This window comes from Eretmochelys imbricata, chromosome 9 (assembly GCF_965152235.1).
Source record: "Eretmochelys imbricata isolate rEreImb1 chromosome 9, rEreImb1.hap1, whole genome shotgun sequence".
Lineage (NCBI taxonomy): Eukaryota > Metazoa > Chordata > Testudines > Cheloniidae > Eretmochelys > Eretmochelys imbricata.
The window spans coordinates 62,779,674-62,799,921 of record NC_135580.1 but is presented as its reverse complement, the minus strand read 5'-3'; the positions used below and the strand labels follow the sequence as shown (position 1 = coordinate 62,799,921).

General features: G+C 47.6%; 1 protein-coding gene and 1 long non-coding RNA gene across 4 annotated transcripts; one reads left to right on the top strand and one right to left on the bottom strand.

Annotated features, from left to right (window-relative positions):
* The first annotated feature begins 202 nt into the window (after nt 1-202).
* On the top strand, nt 203-20,030 carry LOC144270087 (uncharacterized). Of its 3 annotated transcripts, XM_077826311.1 has the most exons (5): nt 203-579; nt 4,410-4,509; nt 12,659-12,943; nt 14,799-14,924; nt 16,856-20,030. In XM_077826311.1, the coding sequence occupies exons 2-5, from the start codon at nt 4,443-4,445 to the stop codon at nt 16,945-16,947; spliced, it is 570 nt and encodes a 189-aa protein (XP_077682437.1). In that variant the 5' UTR covers nt 203-579; nt 4,410-4,442; the 3' UTR covers nt 16,948-20,030. The 3 variants fall into 3 exon arrangements, 1 of the variants encoding a protein (XP_077682437.1); XR_013347100.1 differs by lacking the exons at nt 203-579; nt 4,410-4,509 and adding an exon at nt 10,140-10,176; XR_013347101.1 differs by lacking the exons at nt 203-579; nt 4,410-4,509; nt 12,659-12,943 and adding an exon at nt 13,430-13,546.
* LOC144270088 (uncharacterized) lies at nt 4,017-15,589 on the bottom strand. The gene is made up of 3 exons (XR_013347102.1): nt 15,493-15,589; nt 12,662-12,732; nt 4,017-10,150 (listed from the first exon to the last, which is right to left on the bottom strand). It is a non-coding gene; the product is annotated as an uncharacterized LOC144270088 (long non-coding RNA).
* Nucleotides 20,031-20,248: the final 218 nt, after the last annotated feature.

Genomic DNA, 20,248 nt, shown 5'->3' with positions numbered 1-20,248 from the left:
TGGAAGGTTGCAATGTAAGACAACTTTATTTCTTCCAGTCCAGAAAGATGCCACACAAGAACCAAAACCAGAGAGAGAGAAAGCAGGCTGCTCCCTAAAATAGAAAGGCATAGCTCACCCCATCCCACTTGAGGCTGGCTGGCTGGCTGCAGACTGAAAATCCAGATTTCACACTTCCCTACAGAGCCCTCTGCTTGAAAGCAGAACCAGGAAACCCCCTGAGAATTAAAGTGAGTTGAGAATTCTAAATCATCCACACTGCTATTTTTAGCCATGCTAGCTCAATTAAAGCCAACATGGATTTGCCAGCCCCAGCTGCAATCACTCCTCTGATAGCAGGTAAATCATACCCTTTGATTTCACTAATCAGCATTTTCTCTGCATTTTTCCGCAGACAATGGTGCTGCTCATATGTCACTGTGGGGGCTTTTGTTTGTCTTGCATCATGGCTCATACTGCGAGACACCTCCAGAGGCAGGAAGTAGACGTGTCATTTCCCCTCCCTCCACGTACCCCCCTTGCCACTCTCCTCTGTCACCCAACACAGAGTCCACGCAGTCCTGAGCGGGAGGAAGGAAGGTTAGTGTTTGTAAAAGTTTATTTCGTCTTCACTCAGAATATGGGCAGAATAAGAAAAGCTGTGTTAAGCGATGAGTGTGTCCATCCTCCCAGCACATTGGATCTAAGTCCCCTGGAAGGCTCTGCTACTGCACCGTGATTAGAGAACAATCACTTAGGATGTTTATTTCTTTTCTTTTAGGAGCAGGGATTTGGTAGTTTGTAAGCTCTAGTGGGGGTCTATCCATTCAAAGTAGACCTCTCGTTGGCTTCAGTAAGAGTTTTGCTTGAAGACTAATAGGTGGGGAGGGCTCTGTGTTGTACTCCCTATGGTACCCAATTCTGGTTTTTCTCAGCCTTTTGCCAGGGACTCAGGTTCATTTTAGTATTTTCACTCTTACCTTTTGTTTCCTTTATTCCCACTCTCTGCCTCACATCATATTATCTTCTTCCACTCCTGCCTGTCTTGAGCACTGCATTATTTTTAAACTGCTTTTGAAATACATCTGCTTATCGGGCTAACATTTCACTTTGCCTCCAAGGCTGAACGGTCCTCTTCCATATGCCTCCTGCATGCAGATCATTTCTAACGAAGGCTCCGTTCCTGTATTAAGAAGCCTTTGTGTGGACCCTTGCACCTCTACTTCCTATTGAAGTAAACTGGACTCTGTCCGGTTGCAAGGGTCCATGTTAATTGAGCCCAATGCAGGATCAGGGCCAAAAGTAGGGTTCTATCCTACGACACTTAGGTTATGAATTCCAAAGTGAATTAAGCTAAACAAAATGAAGGTCACTTTAATTCTGAATAAGAGCAATCACACAGCAATTTCACTAATCCACACCTTTAGTTAATTCAAATTCATTTTCCTGAATGTCCTTGGATAGCCAAGCCCTTAGACACATGACTGCTTAGGTGAGTAAAGATTACTCATGTTGGTAAAGTTTTTAGGCCCAGCCTTTATAGAAGAATTTCTCTGTCTGAATTATTGTGTTCCATGCTACAGTATGTGCCATATGTTATAGTGATCTCTTTCTTCATGGAGACAGGTGTATACTGATTAATAAAGAAAGGGGAACAGACATGTCTCTAAAGGTTATCTTTCTGTAAGGCTGTTAACCTCTGTTTCTCTAATCTGCTTCCCCCTCTTTTTAACAGAAAATGTGACATTATACTTAGCTGACACTTTGATATTGATTGTTTTCAAGATGGAAAGGCTGAGTTCATTGGGGCTTATTTTTCCTTCTGATTTGTTAACCCTTTATGGGCCCAATCCTGCCTGAATGAGGACTGTAGGATCGGGCCATGAAAGTCTGTGGTGTGCTGCTTTGATCTTTAGTGGTTGTAATGGCCAGGAAGCTGAATTCTGGAAAGCTGGTTTCTGGCATTTTTGTTCTAGCTCATGTGTGTTCTAAAATGAAGAACTGAAAGACAGAAGTGGAGCTGCCCCAGTCCTTTGCAACCCCAACTTCCCCTCCACACACTGAGTTAATGGGGGAAATTCTTTAATTAGAGCTGATACATACTGTCAGGCTGCCTATGGTGGCTCACAGGCATGAGCACCAACCTCCAGGCAGACTATCAAGAAGCAGGGCAAAAAACCCAAACTGGGTGTGAGTTCTATAAATAGATTTCACCAACCACATATCAAGTGTGAACTCCTAAAGCACAATAGCAGCCTTACCACGGAGTCACAGACAGTCCCCTTCAGCACTCTATCTGGCCACAAGCCTGCCTGTGTGATAGATGATGCTGTACACCCATAGTTCTCAAACTGTAGGTCACAACCTCATTTTAATAGGGTCACAAGGGCTGGCTTAGACTTGCTGGGGGTCAGAGCTGAAGCCAAAGCCTGAGCCCCACTGCCTGAGGGTTTCAGCCCTGGGCGTTGGGACTCAGGTTACAGGCCTCCTGCTGGGGGCTGAAGCCCTTGGGCTTCAGGTTTGCCCACCCCACCCCCGGGCAGTAGGGCTAGGGTGGTCTTAGGTCCCCCCTCCTGGGATCATTAAGTAATTTTTATTGTTAGAAAGGGGTCGCAGTGCAATGAAGTGCGATGAGCCAGAGGGAGATGCTGGCAGCTTCCTGGGAGTCGCACAGAGCCAACTGGATTTTTAACGGCCCAGCCAGCGGTGCTGACCGAAGCCACCAGGATCCCTTTTCGACCAGTCATTCTGGTTGAAAACCAGATTCCTGGTAATCCTAGTCCCCTCTTTGTAGGTCTGGGAGAAGCAATTGCGAAGTTCTTTGTCCGCTGATGTTCCACAATGGCTTCTCTGGTGTCTGTAGTTCTGTTTTTTCTGCACAGGAGCCGATATTTCTTGGTAAGCTAGCATTTCACACTTGGTAACACGTCTCTGACTGTAGGGTTTTACAGTTTAAGCAAATCCATCTATAGTTACGAAGCAAACACTTACATATTACCTTAAAGTATACACACAAGTAAGATTAATATATGCAACATCCTACAAGCATTTCATAAAGTCTAAACATTAAACACAGTCTTATAATAATTCTAATATCTATTTTAACAATGCTAACACCAAGGCGAGCCAGACTGGTTTCCAGCTATGCATATGGCAGTGTTCAATGAGGCCCAGAGGTCCTGACATGAGCTGGCACCTGGTCTGCCAGCGTCCCACACATTACAGGCAAAACCCCTTTTCCTGCCTCTGGAGGTGTGTTAGGAGGAGAAAGCTAGCAAGGAATGCAAAGTCAGGGCCCTTTCCTGTTCCCAGTGGAATCCACAACAAACCCCCATTGATTCCAGTGGGAGCAGGGTCAGGCTTATATGCAGCATTACAGTAAAGGGAGGCAGTGTGGCTCAGTGGACTGGACTGGGATGCTGAAGGCCGGGTGTGTCTCTCCTGTGTGCTCAGTGTTCCATTGCTGGTTCCACGGAGCAGGAAGAGAAAGCATCCTGACTGGGACGCAGAGGGGTGAGGAATGGAGAAGGGCAGAGGGGGGAAGAGATGAAGGGCTAGGGGGATGGGGGCAGGACGGGATAGAAGATGGGAGGGGGATAGGAACAAGAGGGGTTGAGAGCTGGGGATGGGAGGATAGGAGCAGAGGTGGGGTACATGGTCAAGGGCTGGGGACACAGGTGAGAGCAGTGGGAATGCAGCAGGAGTTGGGAGGGGGAGGGGGAGGATAGGAGCAGAAGGGGACAGACTGGTGAAGGCACAGAAGATTTGCCACCACTAAAGCACATTCCCCTCCAGAACCTGGAACTTAACCCATTATACCTGAATCTCAACATTCCTTTGCTGTCAAACAAATATAGCTGTGAAACCCATTGACAAAGTGCGCAGCTCAGCGCCCTGTAGTCGCAGGTCTATATAGAAGATGACAACCTCTTACTGCTACCAGTTACTCTATTAGCTGAAGTGGTAAAGTACCATGCCATGGAACTAAAGTTCCCTACCTGGCTGATGAATCACACGGGGAGTCAATGTGATTAAATAACATTTTTGTTTTTTCAACTTTTAATGTTTTTAAAAATGTAAGAAATTCCATCCCAAAGCTATATGAAAAGGACACTAAGCTTGCAAAGTCACACAGTGGAAAATTAGGAAATACAAGAACTGAGGTTGGCAGTGCAACCTGAATTCACCCCCCCACCCTTGTGCATATGCATTATGATTCATTTTTAATTACACGAGCATCTCACAGATTAAGTGATTTGTCAAAGTTTACATACAGTATCTGTGATAGAACCAGGTTTTAAACTGAAACCACTCAGCTGGGACCCAGGAGGCCAGCCTTTCTATCTGATAGATGCAAAGATAGATTTGTCCAAGAAAACTGCTGTAAAAAATGTTTATTAAAGCAACACTTCTCACTCCTTTTATCTCAGGCTCTAGCTCTTCTGTAACTTTCCAGGAAGAACATGCCCCGGGAAACTCTGCATGAGATGCTGCTTGCTCTTCTGCTCTATCTTGCTTGCCTTCTTCCTGGTAAGTGAAGTGATGCCTGTGTCTGATGTTAAAGCAACTTTTGTGACAATAACCATCCAGCAATAATCCCTTTATCAAATGGGCTTAGTTTTCAAGATTAGCTTGATGAGGTTGTGTGTGTGTGTGGATGTTTTGAGGACAGAACTAGTCTACAGTTGTGTGATAGAGAAAAATGTCTTTCGTGCTGTTATTGTTCAACAAATTCTTGTTTTTGCATATTACTCCATGCCTGGAGAATGTACTGATGGGCACTCTTATACACCAAAAATTAAATTAATAGAAGCAAGCATATTCTGCCTGCCATCACCACCAGTTACGTCTGGGCTATGAAAGTCAAGCTGTATTCACTCTGCATCAAATACATCATCCTTGTCAATAGAGATTGTGGAACAGAATTGGGTGAATACAAGGTGGGTGGGGGGGAAGCCAACCCAATATTAATATTCTTGCACACAAAACCTGTTGCTCTGTTTTACAATTATTCACAAACCCTTTTATCAACTTTCATCCACTTGCAGGATCAGGACCTATGTGGACACTCGAGCATGCCTAGAGCCCCACTGAAGTCAGTGGGGTTCAGCTGGGGCACAAATGACAAACCCCCCTTCCATGTGAGTCTGGATGAGGAAGGGTTTATTCTTAGAATGTTCACAGAAAGAAAAGTATCCCGAATTCTAGTGTGAATGATTAATAGATTCCAAGGCTTCTCTGAATTAATTCCTGTTTGAACTGAGCAGATCTTTTAGAAAAGCAGTTGCTGGGTTATTTGTTGGAGTATGTCTGTCTGATCTGTTATGCCACACTCATCGCTGTGGAACAGGAAATGGTTAAACTGGACACCCAAGGTGCAGAGAGAGGCCTGATCCAAAGTCCACTCGAGTCAATGGGAGTCATTCTACTGACTTCAGTTGGCTTTCCCTATGGCCCAACTGCATTGGTCCCAAGGAGCTCAGATTGTATCCACAGGTTCCATTCCCCACTTCCATCCTCATCACACAAAGGCAAATGTGAGGCTGCTTCTCCCTCTCCCATCCCCACAACTCTGGGCAGCTACATGGGAGTGGAGAGATTAGACTCAAGAAGCAAGTGAAAAAGTGGGCAAGCAAGTGGAAATTGCCCATTGAGCTTTCTCCATGAATCTACTGATGTGCCCATGTCCTGCAGTAATGACTGGTTTAGTAAGGCTGATTCTGCCATGAGCCAGCATCACACCAGCCCTATAACAGCTTTGAAGAAAGTTTTTAAATTTAAAAGAAAGTTGTTTCCCAAGGAAACTCACCATCCGCTGAGGGAGGAGATACCAGGAAACCACGCACCAGAAATAACTTAAACGCTTTCAGTCAGTCAGATCACACAGGGCTGGACTGTGACCCTAGATGCAGCCCTGAACAAAGGGTAGTGAGAAAGCAATGCCAAGTTAGGAGAAGCCCCGGGACGCACTGTGACTCAAAGACACCCCTCTGAGTCACAGTTCTACCCCTGCTTCCTCCTGGCTTCTGGGGAAGGGGAAGGAAATGCAGTAGTTTGCTGCTTTCCTATACCAGCAACAAATTATGATATCCCCTATGCCAGTGAGCGGGTGAGGGAAGTCATGTCGCTGGCCTTTGCCCATCCACAAACTCCTCCCAGTCCAATGTCCAGTTAGACCCATAAGTAGGGTTCTTACTTCCCCTGTATGGGCATGTAGTTAAAGTCACAATTTAGCTGCTAATCAGCATAGATATTTCTTTTAAGACATCTGCTCTTAAACCCAAAGACATGTCCAGCGTGCCCTGCCTTCTCCCTCGCTCATGCTTGAAAATAAAGATTCTTAAATAAACAATTGCAGTGAATTTAGTCCCCATGAACTCGAGCGACAGCCTGGGAGCAGAAGCCCTCAGTGTGGCCACAGAACAGGGAATGATCACGTGATAGATGAATGTAGGGAAGTTCAATGTGGGGGGGACCATCTCATTGCAGTATTGCCAACCCAAAAGATTTGAAACTCATAAGCCAGGTCCCCCCAAAACCATGAGATTTTTGTAAAAGAACGAATTTGGAGTCTTTTTGTCTTCTCACTTTTGATCCCATAGGGATCATGTTTTCTAGCTTTCCTCTGCAACCATGAAGGTTGGAAATTTACTTTAAGCTCAGATTCTCATACACACGACACCAGGAGTTGGGGCTTTCAGAACACCCAATATCACAAAACTCACGATTATGTCACAGGAACTGGCATGTCTGGAAAGAAATTCTGTTGTCTCCTTGTCTGTCTAGGGTCTAACACTAACTATCTTGTATGCACTGTGTCTTTGATCTGAAAGTCAGACTGTGTCTCCTCTCTGCAACATACTTCTCAATTTAGGAGCAGAGTTGGGTGAGTGCAGCAAAATAAAAATTCTGGCAAATAAGATGTGCCTTTTCTTGATCTCATTTTGATTCCTTTATTTAAATCTGGGCATTCCTACCCTTTGGTGAAGTCCAAAAGGCAGTTTGGTAGTTCAGTGTGGGGAAAAGTTGTATGGCTGTTACCCATGTTGTGCAGAGCCTTTGGACAAGCAGAAGATTTGCCCTCACAACTGGGAGATCAGGTAACTGCTTTCAGCTCTCCAGGGACAGCAGATCCAGGAACTCCAGTGCACTTCTTTGCATCTGCACTTAGGGCTCAATCGTGCTCCCGCTGAAGCCAATGACAAAGCTCCCACTGGCTTGCACTGTCTAGGATCAGCCCTTTAGAGAAAGGTTTAAGCTCTGTGATGGCCCAGAGCCTTCGCTGTTAGCTGCATTTACCTGAGTAATTTGAGGAGTAATACCAGGAGAAATAGCAGCTGTAAAATGCATCACACTGTACTATGCCGTGTTGTTGCAGCTTGGTCAGTCCCAGGATATTAGAGAAACAAGGAGGGTGAGGTCATATCTTTTACTGTGTATCTCAAAAGCTCATCTCTCTCACCAACAGAAGTTGGCCCACTAAAAGATATCACCTCACCCACCTTGTCTCACCCTGTACTGACAGCTGTACTAAAAATAAAAATTCCCCACAGGGGGTCAGTGGAGTAGCAGCACCCAACTATTGTTGGCATATTCTATACGGGGGTGGCCAAACTTACTGACCCTCCGAGCCACATCCAACAATCTTCCAAAGTTTGAGAGCCAAACTTACTGACCCTCCGAGCCACATCCAACAATCTTCCAAAGTTTGAGAGCCAGGGCACACCTACCAGGGCTCGGCGCTTCAGCACTGCTCTTGCTGAAGGCTCGAGCCCTGGCTGCCACACCCCATGGGTCTGTGGCCCCAAAACACCCCTCCCTGCTGGGCAGAAGCCCCTACTCCACCACCCCGCTGCAAGGCAGAGGTCCTGAGGTCTGTTCCCCGTCCCTGCAGTCTGGTAGGTGGAGAATGGGTGTGGGGTTCTGCGAGCCACACTTTATCTGTAAAAGATCCGCATGCGGCTTGTGAGCCACGATTTGGCCACCCCTGTTCTAGACCTTCTCAGATGCTAAGCCCTAGGAACACTGGGCATGATGTGACATTTGTCTCCCTTCCCTTGTCTTTGTATATTGCTCTGGCCCCAGCACAGTATCAACTCCACTCCTTGGTGCATGAGGTGCTGACAGCCACTTGCCCACCATTTGCCCTTTGCAGAGTCTGAAAGGTTGGCCCTTGTTGTCAGAGCCAGGAAGTGAGATCAGTTCTGAGAAACACAGGTTGCAAAATGGCCATTGCCTTGGGTACGCAGAGGAGGAAAGGCAAAAGAGGTGTTGATGCCAAAAAGGAAACAAGAGGTGTGAAGCCACATGTCACTTGAACAGGAGTAGGGTTATGTGCTTCTTGAAACGGCTTCCAGAGTGACCAAGTTAGGGGACTTAGTGCCATGCAGGCACATCCTATACAGGCAAAAAGCAGCAATGGCTAGACTCTGAGCGGCCCTTGTGCACAGGGTGCTCAACAAGTTTTTCCTCTTGCATGGCTGCTATGGAGCACAGGGGATGCTCTTTCCTGCTTCTAGTGGGGAGCAGAGTGCTGAGAAAGGGGGCAGCAGGGTGGGGTCTAGGACTGTGGGCCTGCACTGATTTCCATCTGTTTAATTCAGAGAATCTGGACACAGATCTTTCCTCTGTTCCGTATTTATAATTACTGCAGCTGCTTTGACTTGGGATCTGCAAGTCACGTGCAAAGCAGTTGAAAGGCTTGCCTAATTTTGTGACAGCTTCTGTAAATGTCTCTGCTGAAAAGCAGTTGTGCCACTTCTCACGTTGCTCCTCCTCAGTCAGCAACAGTACTGCAGAGAGAATATTTTCCCATTACTCCATGGTGGAATCACAGCACTGTCACAAGTGCAACAAGATCCGGTTGAACTCAATGCTGAGCTACAACCAGGGACAAATGTTGGTGTCCAGAGCAATGTGGAGTATTTGCATTGCATTTACATTCACGTTAATTAGGTGGAGTTAAATGGCAGCCAATTATCTCAAGTTACAGCAGGGATTAAAAACTCCAGTCTAGACAGGGCTACACAGACACTGAAAATATGGTGCTCTCTCTCCTGTCAGTTTTAATTCTTGGGCATTTAAAACATACCTAAATATCTTTATTAGGTGCTTTTAGGAAAGGAGAAGCTCATTCCATGCTCTTCCCCATCTGTCTTAGCTATTTCTAAGGCATATCTCACCGTGGTATCTGTCTTTCTGAGCTGGTCACATGTCTGGTCCTAGATTTGCTACAGCAAAAGAAAACACACCTGAATCAGTATGAGATCGGGACACACTGTGGCTTCGGTATCTTGCTTGAGATCTTGCTGTCAAAGGTTAGAATAGCTCAGCAGGTGGATGAGGTGATTTCAAGCAGTTTCCCCTTCTCTAACATGGTCTTCAGCCCAACAGTGCGGCAGTCATTGGATCATAATGGCGAGCAAACCTGCTGGGCAAGGAAAGCATGATGGTGGGCTTAGAAGAGCTTCCTCTTAAATCCCCCCAATTTTTTCACTGGAGCAAACATTTCACTGTCACGCTCCAAAATTTTTGACTCCCTGCTTTTCTTCCTATGCACCTCAGAATAAACGCTGGGCTGGCTGCTCTTCTGACTCCAGAGTCCCACCATACATGGCAGTTGTGTACACTCAGCTGGAGTTGTGCACATACAGACGATGAGGTGATTGGGCTCTGGGTTAATGATTGAGTTCCCCATTTCTGAAGGAGGCCCAGGCGAGGGTAGTCCTTGCCAATGCACCCCAGAGCACTGATAATATTCCTCCTTCCAACACAGCTTCTGACTTCTTTGAGCAACATGTGAGTTAACTTCTGGCCACCTTTCCAGCACGACTAATGCTGTTCTGCTTGACTTCTTCTCCTCAGAGGTCACGATGGACCAAAACACTAAAGAAGTCTATTGGCGCTTCAACACCACACTACTGCTGATGGGGACCAATCTGAACGCTTCTTCGGTCTTTAACGTGGAGTGGTGTGCACAGCTGAACAGGAACGAAGAGGTCTCCATTCTAACATACTCACCCAGCTCCAAGAACATCTATATTAATGAAAGTTACAAGAAGAGAGTTGTCTTTTCTCATACGAACTTTTCCTTGACGATTCATTGTGTGACTTTCAGTGACGAAGGAGTCTATACACTGATCATCCAGCTGCTTGACAGGCAGCAACAGATCTACAAGTCAAGAGTCACAGTGATCAGTAGGTGGCCTTTTGTAAAATCCATGGCAGCCCAAGTTGCATGAGCCACCTCCGCTGATTAGACAGTGACAAATTTCCAGTGCACACACCTGCCCTCATTTGATTAGAAAAGGCTGAAGTGGGCAAAGGGAGGTATGCAAGAGAACATACAGAGAGCTGATAAACTGGTTCTGTTTAAAGCCAGTTTATTGACCATGGAGACTAACAACAGACCAAAGGGTGGCCCTGTGGTTAAGGCACTGCACTGGGACTCAGGACAATTCCTGCCTCTCCTACATATAAAATGGGGATAATATTAATACTTGCTCTTTCCCACCCTTTGTTTATTGTGTCTATTTGAAGCATCTTTACTATGTGTTTGCATAATGGCAAGCACAATGAGGCCCTCATCATGGCTAGGCCATCTAGGGGCTGCTACTAATACTGTTCAAAAATGAATACGTGAACCCAGCCTGTTACTGAGGTCTATAAGACTCTGGTGCTTGACAATGCAGTATAAATGAGATAGGGAGGATACGGTTTAAAGAAAACACGTCCAAATGTAAAAAGATCAGAAGGTTTTCTTTAGGAAGCAAGGAGAAGCCAAATCCTGTTCAGAGAGAATGTGTGTGTGTGTGTGTGTGGAGAATGTTCTAAAAGAGTGAATTCTAAAGCAACCCTGTGGAACCTTCATGAACAGTGAATTCTGAATTTGTGGTCACAAATATTTGCACCAGAAAATTCTAACAGTTATGGTCATCCAATCTTGGAACAGGTGCATACCATATATCAGTCCAATCAAAAGGGGTCAAATTTTGAATGTCAAGTAGTGAATGCTCACAATGAACTGCTTATAGAAGAGCTACAGACCAAGAATTATCACTGAAAAAATACAGAAATTCAGTATTAATGTAGCCAAAACCCCTGAACCCTGCTCCCATAGCAATACCATGAGACAATCAGAAACCTATACTATCGTATCCATCCATGGCAAATATTATCATCTGATCAGTGACCACAAAAAACTAGAATGACTTAATCTTAATCATAGAGTGGTTGGGTCACTTTTCAGCCTTCTTCACAGTCAAACCCAGTGCACTTCAAATAATTGTATGATTTCTTGACAGGCAAATGGCAAAATAAAAGCAGTCATACACCACTTTTCCCTGATCCTACAAAACGCCAAGAGCACACAGCACCTTGCAGAAGGTACTCAGCACCAAACAGCATTGGGCTCCAATTCCACAAGGCAGATAATCACCCACAGACACAACATGTATCCATATACAAACCTCACATGCCCAGATCCTGAAACTGCAGCACTTAGATGAAAAGGGCAAAGAATGACATGTGACAAACCATCATGCTTAATATCAGAGGCATGATTGTATGTAACAAATTAATAAGCCAAAGTTGTGTGGTGCACTGTCATAGGGCAGGACTTCTCCCCAGCTTCCAAGCATGCCCAGTCCGCTTTAAGAAGGTTTATTGTCCAAACAAAGCAAATTAAACAAAGAGAAACCGTCCCTTAGCTCACCCTTTGTCTTTGGGTTTCACAGACACCTGTCCCAGGGTCTCTGGTGATCCTGCTTTTTGCAGTTTCCCAGTTCCAGCCAGCTCTTTCTGGAGCACCTGGCTGCTTGCTCCAGGGACCCACCACAGCAGTTAGTTCTACTCCACTGTGGCTTCTCTCTCCCAGGCACTGCCTGTCCCAAGCACTTCTCCCCTTCCTGCCCTCTGGAAGGGGAGTATAGCGCCAGGTGTTGCCCCACCCACTTTTAATTCACTCAGCTGGGCCCACCTGCTCTGACATAGGAGCACTAGGTCTGCTCTACTCACAGGGACCATCTACCCTGTGATGTGTACATTTTCGATACGTTGCATGCAAAGGGAATAAATAGTCTCTATATTGGCAGAGTTAATGTAGCTTGGTGCCTTAACTGGGGATTTCCAGATAGTCAAAGGTTTGAGTTTCTTGTAAATTTAAACTTAATGGATAATAGACTTTCAAATCATTGATATGTACCTACAACCAGAGCTGGTTGGAAAACCTTTTTCCCATCCTGTGAATATTTTCAAAAGTTCACCTTTTTTCCCCATCTTGAATTGGGATGAAAAGTTGAAATCTCAAAAATATTAATGAACCCAAATCTGATTTTTGTTTCCATTTTGGGCCAGTTGAAAGGTTTTGTTTTGAATTTGACATTTTAAAAAAACCTCTTTCCCAGTCTAATTTGCTTCAATTTCTAAATAAAAAAATATTTTGAACCAGAAAACGGGAAATTCTTGCTTTGAAAACATCAGTGAAAGCATTTCTGATGAACAACTTTTCATGAAACGTATTCTGCCCAGCTCTAAAGTAGAGACTAGAATGCAGATTTGTTATGCAAAGCAGTGAGGCTTTGCGGGAATGTACATAATGTTACCCACAATCCCTTGCTTTCCCCATTACTCTGTGTTTGGAGGTTACCATAACTTGACAGCTCCTCTTGTGGTTTTTCAGTACCTGTGTCGAATGTGCACATCACCAGACAGACATCTGCTCCTCATCAGGGGAAAAACATCACCTTGAATTGCCTGGGGACAGAAGGAAATGCCATATCTTACTCGTGGCAGAAATGCAACCAGCCTTTGCCAATTGGAAACCGCACCATCCTGTCTAAGGACAACGCATCCCTGACCCTCATTAACATACAGCAATCCGACATTGGGAACTACAGATGTGTGGCCCAGAATGTACTCAGCTCTGGGCATAAAGACTTCATCCTGCAGCTCTGTGCTGAGACTGGTAAGAGGGAAACTCATTATGAATTATTGTTATCATAATTCTAGCCTATGCTATGACATAGAGATCAAAAGCAGCGAACAAAGACCTATGCTATCACTTCTTGAAACCTATCTGTGTTTCAGACACTAGGTGGGCACAGACACAGGTGCTGGCTTTTATTTTTCCCAGTGGGTGCTCCATAGGGTGACCACATGTCCGGTTTTTGACTGGGTGCCTAGCAGCTCCAGTCAGCACCACCGTCCGGGCCATTAAAAGTCCAGTCGACGGTGGTGCAGAGCTAAGGCAAGCTAGTCGCTACCTGTCCTGGATCCGCCCTGTGCCTCAGACGCAGCTAGCAGGTCCAGCTCCTAGGCGAGGGGGCCACAGAGCTCCACATGCTGCCCCCCACCCCAAGCACCAGCTCCGCACTCCCATTGGCCGGGAACCGTGGCCAATGGGAGCTGCAGGGGCAGTGCCTGAGGGTGAGAGCAGCGCGCAGAGCCGTTTCCCGCACCGTCGCTTAGGGGTCGGACCTGCTGGCCTCTTCCGGGGTGGAAGCACAGTGCCAGACAGAAAGGGAACTTGCCATAGCTCCCCAGCACTGCTGACCAGGAGCCACCCAAGGTAAGCCTGTGCCCCAACCCCAAGCCCCAACCCTAGCCCTGAGCCCCCACAAACCTGGAGCCCCCTCCTGCAACCCAACCCCCTCTTCCCCTGCCCCACCCCAGAACCTGCACCCCCAGCCAGAGCCCTCACCCCCTCCCGCACCGCAACCGCCTGCCCCAGCCTGGAGCCCCCTCCCACACCTGAATCCCTCATTTCTGATGCCACCCTCCCGCATCCCCAGTTAGAGCCCTCACCCCCCCACACACCCCACCCCCTGCCCCAGCCCAGAGCCTCCTCCCACACCCTGAACCCCTCTGTTCCCCCAGCCTGGAGCCCCCTCCTGCGCCCCAAACCCCTCATCCCCAGCCCCACCCCAGAGCCCGCACCCCCAGCCAGAGCCCTCACCCACTCCTGCACCCCAATCTCCTGCTCCAGCCCAGTGAAAGTGAGTGCGGGTGTGGGGGGAGCAAGTCACTGAGGGAGGGGGAATGTACTGAGCCGGGGAACAGGGCCTCGGGGAAGGGGCAGGGCTAGGGTATTCGGTTTTGTGAGATTAGAAAGTTGGCAACCCTAGTGCTCCACTCCGCTGGGCTCCAAGGCCCTCCCCGCTCCGCCCCTTCCCTGAGGCCCCTCCTTTGCCCTGCCTCCTCTGGCCCCCACTTTGCCCCCTCTTCCCAAGGCCCTGCCCTCACTCTGCCTCTTAACACACTTGAGCATTCACACTGCACTGTAAACCTCGGTATACAATTTCTGGACCTGGGTCTCACAACCATGCTAATGTATGCATACTGCACGACACAGATCTTCTGACTCAGGTCTGCAGCTTGAACTGCGTCTACACTGCAAAATGACAGGGCTTGGACCAAGTCCCAGTGGGACTCAGGCTCTGACCCACCCCTCTTAGCAGGGTTTCCGGACCCAGGTCCTGAGTGCTTGCAGACCTGAATCAGGCTGATTTCTGTGTGCCTGGAAGCATGGCTCACCCTCAAACCTATGTCAGAGCCCGGGGTTAGTGTGCAGTGTAGACATACTCTCTGGGGCCCTGAAGAGGGAAAATAGGGGAGGCTTGCAGCAAAGGGAACTCTGGCCATGAGGGACTGCTCATGAAGTGGCAACCCGGTTACAGTTTCTCTCTCACACACCCCCAAAAATACCCAGGTGTCACTGCAACCACAAGGTTCAAACCTGGAGACATTTTTGTGAAGCACTTTGGATCATTTACCCTGAAGATGTTTTGTTTGCATTCTGTGTTTCTGTCAACCCTAACCAGGTGTCTCACCCTGGTGGAGCTATGGTATTTACGGGTACCCTGGCTATCTGGGCTACGCTATTGTCATCTTCTACATCTTCAGCTGGGTGAAAAGGACCAGGAAAAGCAGCTCCAAAGGCCAGTCAGGTACCAGTACCTCCACCTTGCCCCTCAACTGCTAAGCTTCCCTCCCCTTTGCCTTCCATCAGCCATTACAAGACTTGCATAGAAGCATCTGTGTGCAAAGAAAAGTGTAATTAGATATTCCTGATGCAGTCATTTTTTTCTTTTCTAAGGAGCCAATGCAGGGACTGGTTACACTTTAGCTTGCCAAATAAATGCAGATTTTTGAAGTTTCAGCAATGCCTTTCACCATGCAAGCTGGAGGTGAGGCACAAGGCTGATAGGAAAGCGATGAAAAACGCTGCTCCCACGGGGAAACAGGGAAGCATTCTGATTTGGAGGTGTTTTTACCCTGCTTTGCACAAGCCGCAAGGCTGCGGAGAGGAGGCCCATAGCCAGCACAGTTGAAACACAAGGATAATGCTGATAACCAGAGAACAGTTAACGCAAGTTAAAAAAAAAAATGCAGGAAGAGGAAACCCACAGCCCAGGTCTTAGTCCCATGACTGTGGGCGTGTAAAGCCTCACTTCCCACAGCCATTTGCCACTTCTAGCCTCCCAAGCACTTCTTCATAGTTCACCCCCTGAGCACCTGTGTTTAGCTGAGGGTTAACTTCTTCTTCCCTGAGCAGAGTCCCACATCCAGCGCCGGCGCTAGGATTTTTGCCGCCCCAAGCAAAAAAAGTTTTGGCCGCCCCCGCTTTTTTTTTCGTGCCCCCCTCCCGGGTTCCGCCCCTTCCCCAAATCCCCGGCCCCGCCTCCTCCCCCTGGCGTGCCGCATTTCCCCCCCCCCGCCCCATTACTTCCTGCGTCCCCCCTCCCCCCCCCGCCGTCCTGCCCCAGCTCACCTCCGCTCCCCTGAACGCGCCGCCGCTCCGCTTCCCCCCCCCCGCCCCCCAGGCGAGGGAGCGGCGGCGCGTTCACGGGAGCAGGGAGAGCGGCGGGGGGGGGGCGCAGGAAGTAACTGGGGTAGAGAAACCTCCGCTCCACCGCCGCCCCCTCCCGCGAGCGCGCCGCCGCTCGGCTTCTCCTCCCTCCCAGGCTTGCCGCGCCGAACCGCTGCAGCCGGGGAAGGAGGGAGCGGGGAGAAGCGGAGCGTCGGCGGCGCGCTCAGGGGAGCAGGCGGCGGGGGCCGGAATGCCGCCCCTAGAAATGTGCCGCCCCAAGAGTGCCTAGAGCCGGCCCTGCCCACATCCTATCTTTCCCAGCCATTCAGGAAGGGCCGGGCTCCACCGCAGTACCTCAAGAGAGCTAATGCTAGGAAGCAGGTTTTATCTAAAATGTGCAAAACATCTGCAACGAAGTTGCAAACCTGCCCGAATCAGGAGTCTCTGTGCCTTCTGCTACACACACAAGGGTGGAGCAGAGCGCTGAGAAATGCCCACTTTACGCTCCTGAGTAAAAAGTGGTTTTGAAATGTGCCGTTCAAAATTGAAACCTCTGCATGTTTCAGATGCAGAAACAGCCACTTTTCAAATGTTGTAGACTTTTTTCAGGGCATCAAATACAAATCTCTGGAGAGGGAGACTTGGTAGATTTAAAATCCCCCAAATTGCTGCGGATTACCATCCTGGATAGCTTTATTCCCCATCCTGCTGCTGGCAAGCCTTTGATATGACAGGAGGTGCCAGGGAGGGGCAGAGCAGCCATGACACAGAGATACACTTTTACACTCTGCTCCATACCAGCCGCAGATATTCCAGCGCACTCCTTACCCCACTGGTTCTGCTACCACCTCTGGAGCAAACAAGAAGTTGATGGTAGGGTTCACTCTGGTATTTAATAAGCCCCTTTCCTCAGGTTTTGGCCATATCTGGTTATCAAATGTGACGGTAGTGCTATCACTTTTTCATGATCTGCCCCGAAGCTCACCTGGTGTCACACATGGAAGCTGCTTGATCCATGCAGAGTCATCTTGGAGACTCATGTTGTTTTATTTTCTGCTTTTTAAACAGATACCATTTATGAAAACACGACTTTTGAAACACCCCCCACAAACAGCTGTAAAAGAGTTCCCCCTGCCTACATAAAATACGTCAAGAAGTAATCTTAAAGGGTAGGAGAAAGACTGGTTTCTATTCAGAGTGGCTTTGTTTTATTATGTGTACAAAATACTCAGCCTGTCCTGCTAGTGTGCACGTCCCAGTGTTGATGGGAAGAGATGGCTTCAGAAAGAAAGAAAGAAAGAAAGAAAGAAAGAAAGAAAGAGCTCTACAGATGGAGTAAAACTGCCTTTGTGCACACTAGCTGCATGCACCTGTCTACCTACCTGTGGTACTTACATGAACTCCTGCTTCCAAAGTATCTGAGCACATGACAATCTTTAATTATTTACTTCGCCTCGCAACACCCATTGGTTTCCCCATTTTACAGGTGGGGAACTGAGATGCTAAGTGACTTGCCCCAGATCACACAGAGTCTGTGGGTTTGTCTACACCATGCAGCTTTTAGCGACAAGGCTGTGTCGACACAGCCTTGTTGCTAAAAGTCAGCGTGTGTAAATGCTCTTTTTCAGTACTTTGTCAGCACTTTACGTCCAGCCCAGTGAGTGCTCCTGCCGACAAAGCTGCGTTCACACTGCCACTTGCGTCGGCAAAACTTTTGTCTTTCACTGGGGGGGGGGGGGGGGGCTTTTCCAAGTACCCATGAAAGACAAAATGTTGTCAACAACTTCGCAGTGTAGACCAGCCCTCAGGCAGAGAAGGAAATTGAATCCCAGTTTCCCAAATTCCAGGTTAGCCCTCCAACATTGGACCACCCAGCACCAACCCATGTTGGTGAAGATATGCATTGTCCTTCTGGGAGGAGCCCTCTTCAATGTTTCCATTTTATGCATATGCATTACTTCATTTACATAAGTGAACCAAGCTACAGCATTGCAAAATAAAAGCACTGTGCTCAATATCTCCCCAAGTTGCCTCATCCCCCACCATCTTGTAGATCATTTACCTTCAGCTCCGCTGCTATGCCCACAGCACCCTCAGGAACAATCTGAGTCGTGGCCTTCTTCAATGGGCAGGATTTTCTCCATGAAGTGGGATGACAGTTCTTCACAGCGCTTAGTGCTGGGTTCTGCCTAGGCTTGAAGAAAGTCTTTGCTTCCTTCAGTCTGTTTCAGCTTTTGTTTTCCCATCATCTACACTCCCGTTTCTACCCCTCTCTCTTTGTCTGGCACAGGGTGTCAGAAAACCATGGAGATCTATGGGTGATAGGGAGGAAGGGGCAGTTTAGGGGCCAATGAATTGAGGATAGTGCACAAGGGTAATAATTCACCAGATCGTCGACTCCTTGTCTTTTGCGTGGATTGCTGCTGTCCTATTGGCACGCTTTGGAATTTGGTGGGGTCTTAGTGGTCAAATCAGACTTGTGGGTCTTTCACGGAAAGTGGGAGAGCTCTGACCACTATCTTCATGAGGTGATGATCTAAGACAGGGCTTGGGCTGTGATGTCCTCCATATTGACATCTAAACCAAGGATCAGGTCCAAGGTGCGACTGGCTGTGTGGATTCGCCCAAAGAGGTGAGAATCATAGAGAGGCAAGAGTCAATATGCATGTTGAAATCTTCCAGGACAAGTCTAAAATATGTCACCACCACCATAAGCAAGGTATCTGTGAGCTCCTTTATGAACTCTTAGAGTCTATCAAAGGATAAAATCAGCATGACATTTCTAAGCTTGGTTTCTCTTTACCTCTGACCTTGCTAAATCCAGTTATGAGCAGGCAATCTTAGAACTATTGGTGGCTCCTTCTCGGACTTTAAAATTAATTTGGCTAAATCTTCTGGTTTCTCTTCAGCACACCAGCACCGGTGCAAACAGGTTTTCTGTCAGACAACGCGGGGATGTGTGTGTTATTTATCCATCTGTTCACATGTATTGTCTGATTCTCAATGGGCTTCCTATCAAGTCTGAACTGTATGGAAATGAAGGATGCTGTGGGGAGGGGGACTTCAGACATATCTAACGGGAAGAGAAGACCAGAAGGAGGAAGGGAACCTTATCTGGGGGGAGCACTTTGAAGGTTTGCTTGACTGTATTTGTGGGGCAGAGAAGATGCCTGAGCACCTTTCATGGGGGAAGCTACAAGTTTGATGGAAAAAAGCTGAAGAGAACACTGAGTGAGATCAAACTTCTTTAGACAGGAAGTTAACCTCTTAGTTAAATTTAGTCTCTTGAAAGCGTGTTATGATTTTGCTTTACATGTAACCACCTGTTCCCAGTATTCTCACTCACTGTTACCTGGATCTCTAAACTTTGATAATATATTTATACTGAAAACAAGAATAAGTTTGTCTAAGTGCTGTGCAAAGTGCTGGTGCTGAGCTGAATCTTACAAGCGGGTGGGTACTGTCCCTTTGGGAATAACAGGCCTGGTAGCTCTGGAGTGTGCACTGGTTCAGGGGCTGGAAGCTGCAGGGAATGATCTGAGGAATCGGGGGTTGATGTGTGCCTAGCGCTACCTGTACAGACAGAGCCAGGCCTGCGGGGCCCTGGAAGGCAGGGCTTGTGTTGGCAGGGGCTAGTGGATTCAGGGAGCTGATCCACAGCAGGCACAGACAAGGCTGTCTCCTGTGAAGGTAGTGTTGCCAACCCTTCAAATTGTCCTGGAGTTTCCAGGAATTACAGATTAATCTGTAATTAAAGATTATGTCCTGTGATGAAACTTCCAGGAATATGTCCAATCAAAATTGGCAACCCTATGCGAAAGGCAAGTGGTTGTGAGGTGCCTGATAATCCAGGGTACCCCTGGGGAATGTCATTCCAGGTCAATAGTACATACACATACTGTGAGACTACACTATAGAGACTGAGAAGATCAGAGAGGAACCTGTCTGCATGTGTTGGGAGGTCAGACTAGATCAGTGGTTCTCAACCTATTTATCATTGTGGGCCACATCCAATACTACTTATATGGCCCTAAGGGTGTCACATGGACCGCAGCTGTGTGCTGATTGGGCTGCGAGTGGCCCACGGGTTCAGAACCACTGGACTACGTGATCACAATGGTCCCTTCTGGTCTTGGAATCTATGAACCCACGTATTGAAACATATGATAGCAACAAAGTGGGGAAGTCTGTATAAAGAACACCAGTAGGCTTACTGGCTAATAGCTTGGGTTAAGAAGTTACTCAAAAGTCTTCCAAAATCTGTTTGCAAATGTTTGTGTATGTATTAAATATTTGCTCCCTAAGACATTGTGTGGTAGTCTCTCTCTCTGTCTCTTTCCCTCTCCCTCCAACGCTGACAGGCAGCTATTAACACCTACATTCAGGGTTTTGCATACCACAGCTCTGAGGTTTAATGCTGGGTAACACTTTGCTGACAAGTAATGAACAAACCAAACTCTC

What these genes read in the sequence shown, in the direction of transcription:
- LOC144270087 (XM_077826311.1), top strand. Translation starts at nt 4,443, where the DNA reads ATGCCCCGGGAAACTCTGCATGAGATGCTGCTTGCTCTTCTGCTCTAT. An exon ending in GCAGCTCTGTGCTGAGACTG is followed by an intron (nt 12,944 to 14,798) that starts GTAAGAGGGAAA and finishes AACCCTAACCAG; the next exon opens with GTGTCTCACCCTGGTGGAGC. An exon ending in CAGCTCCAAAGGCCAGTCAG is followed by an intron (nt 14,925 to 16,855) that starts GTACCAGTACCT and finishes CTTTTTAAACAG; the next exon opens with ATACCATTTATGAAAACACG.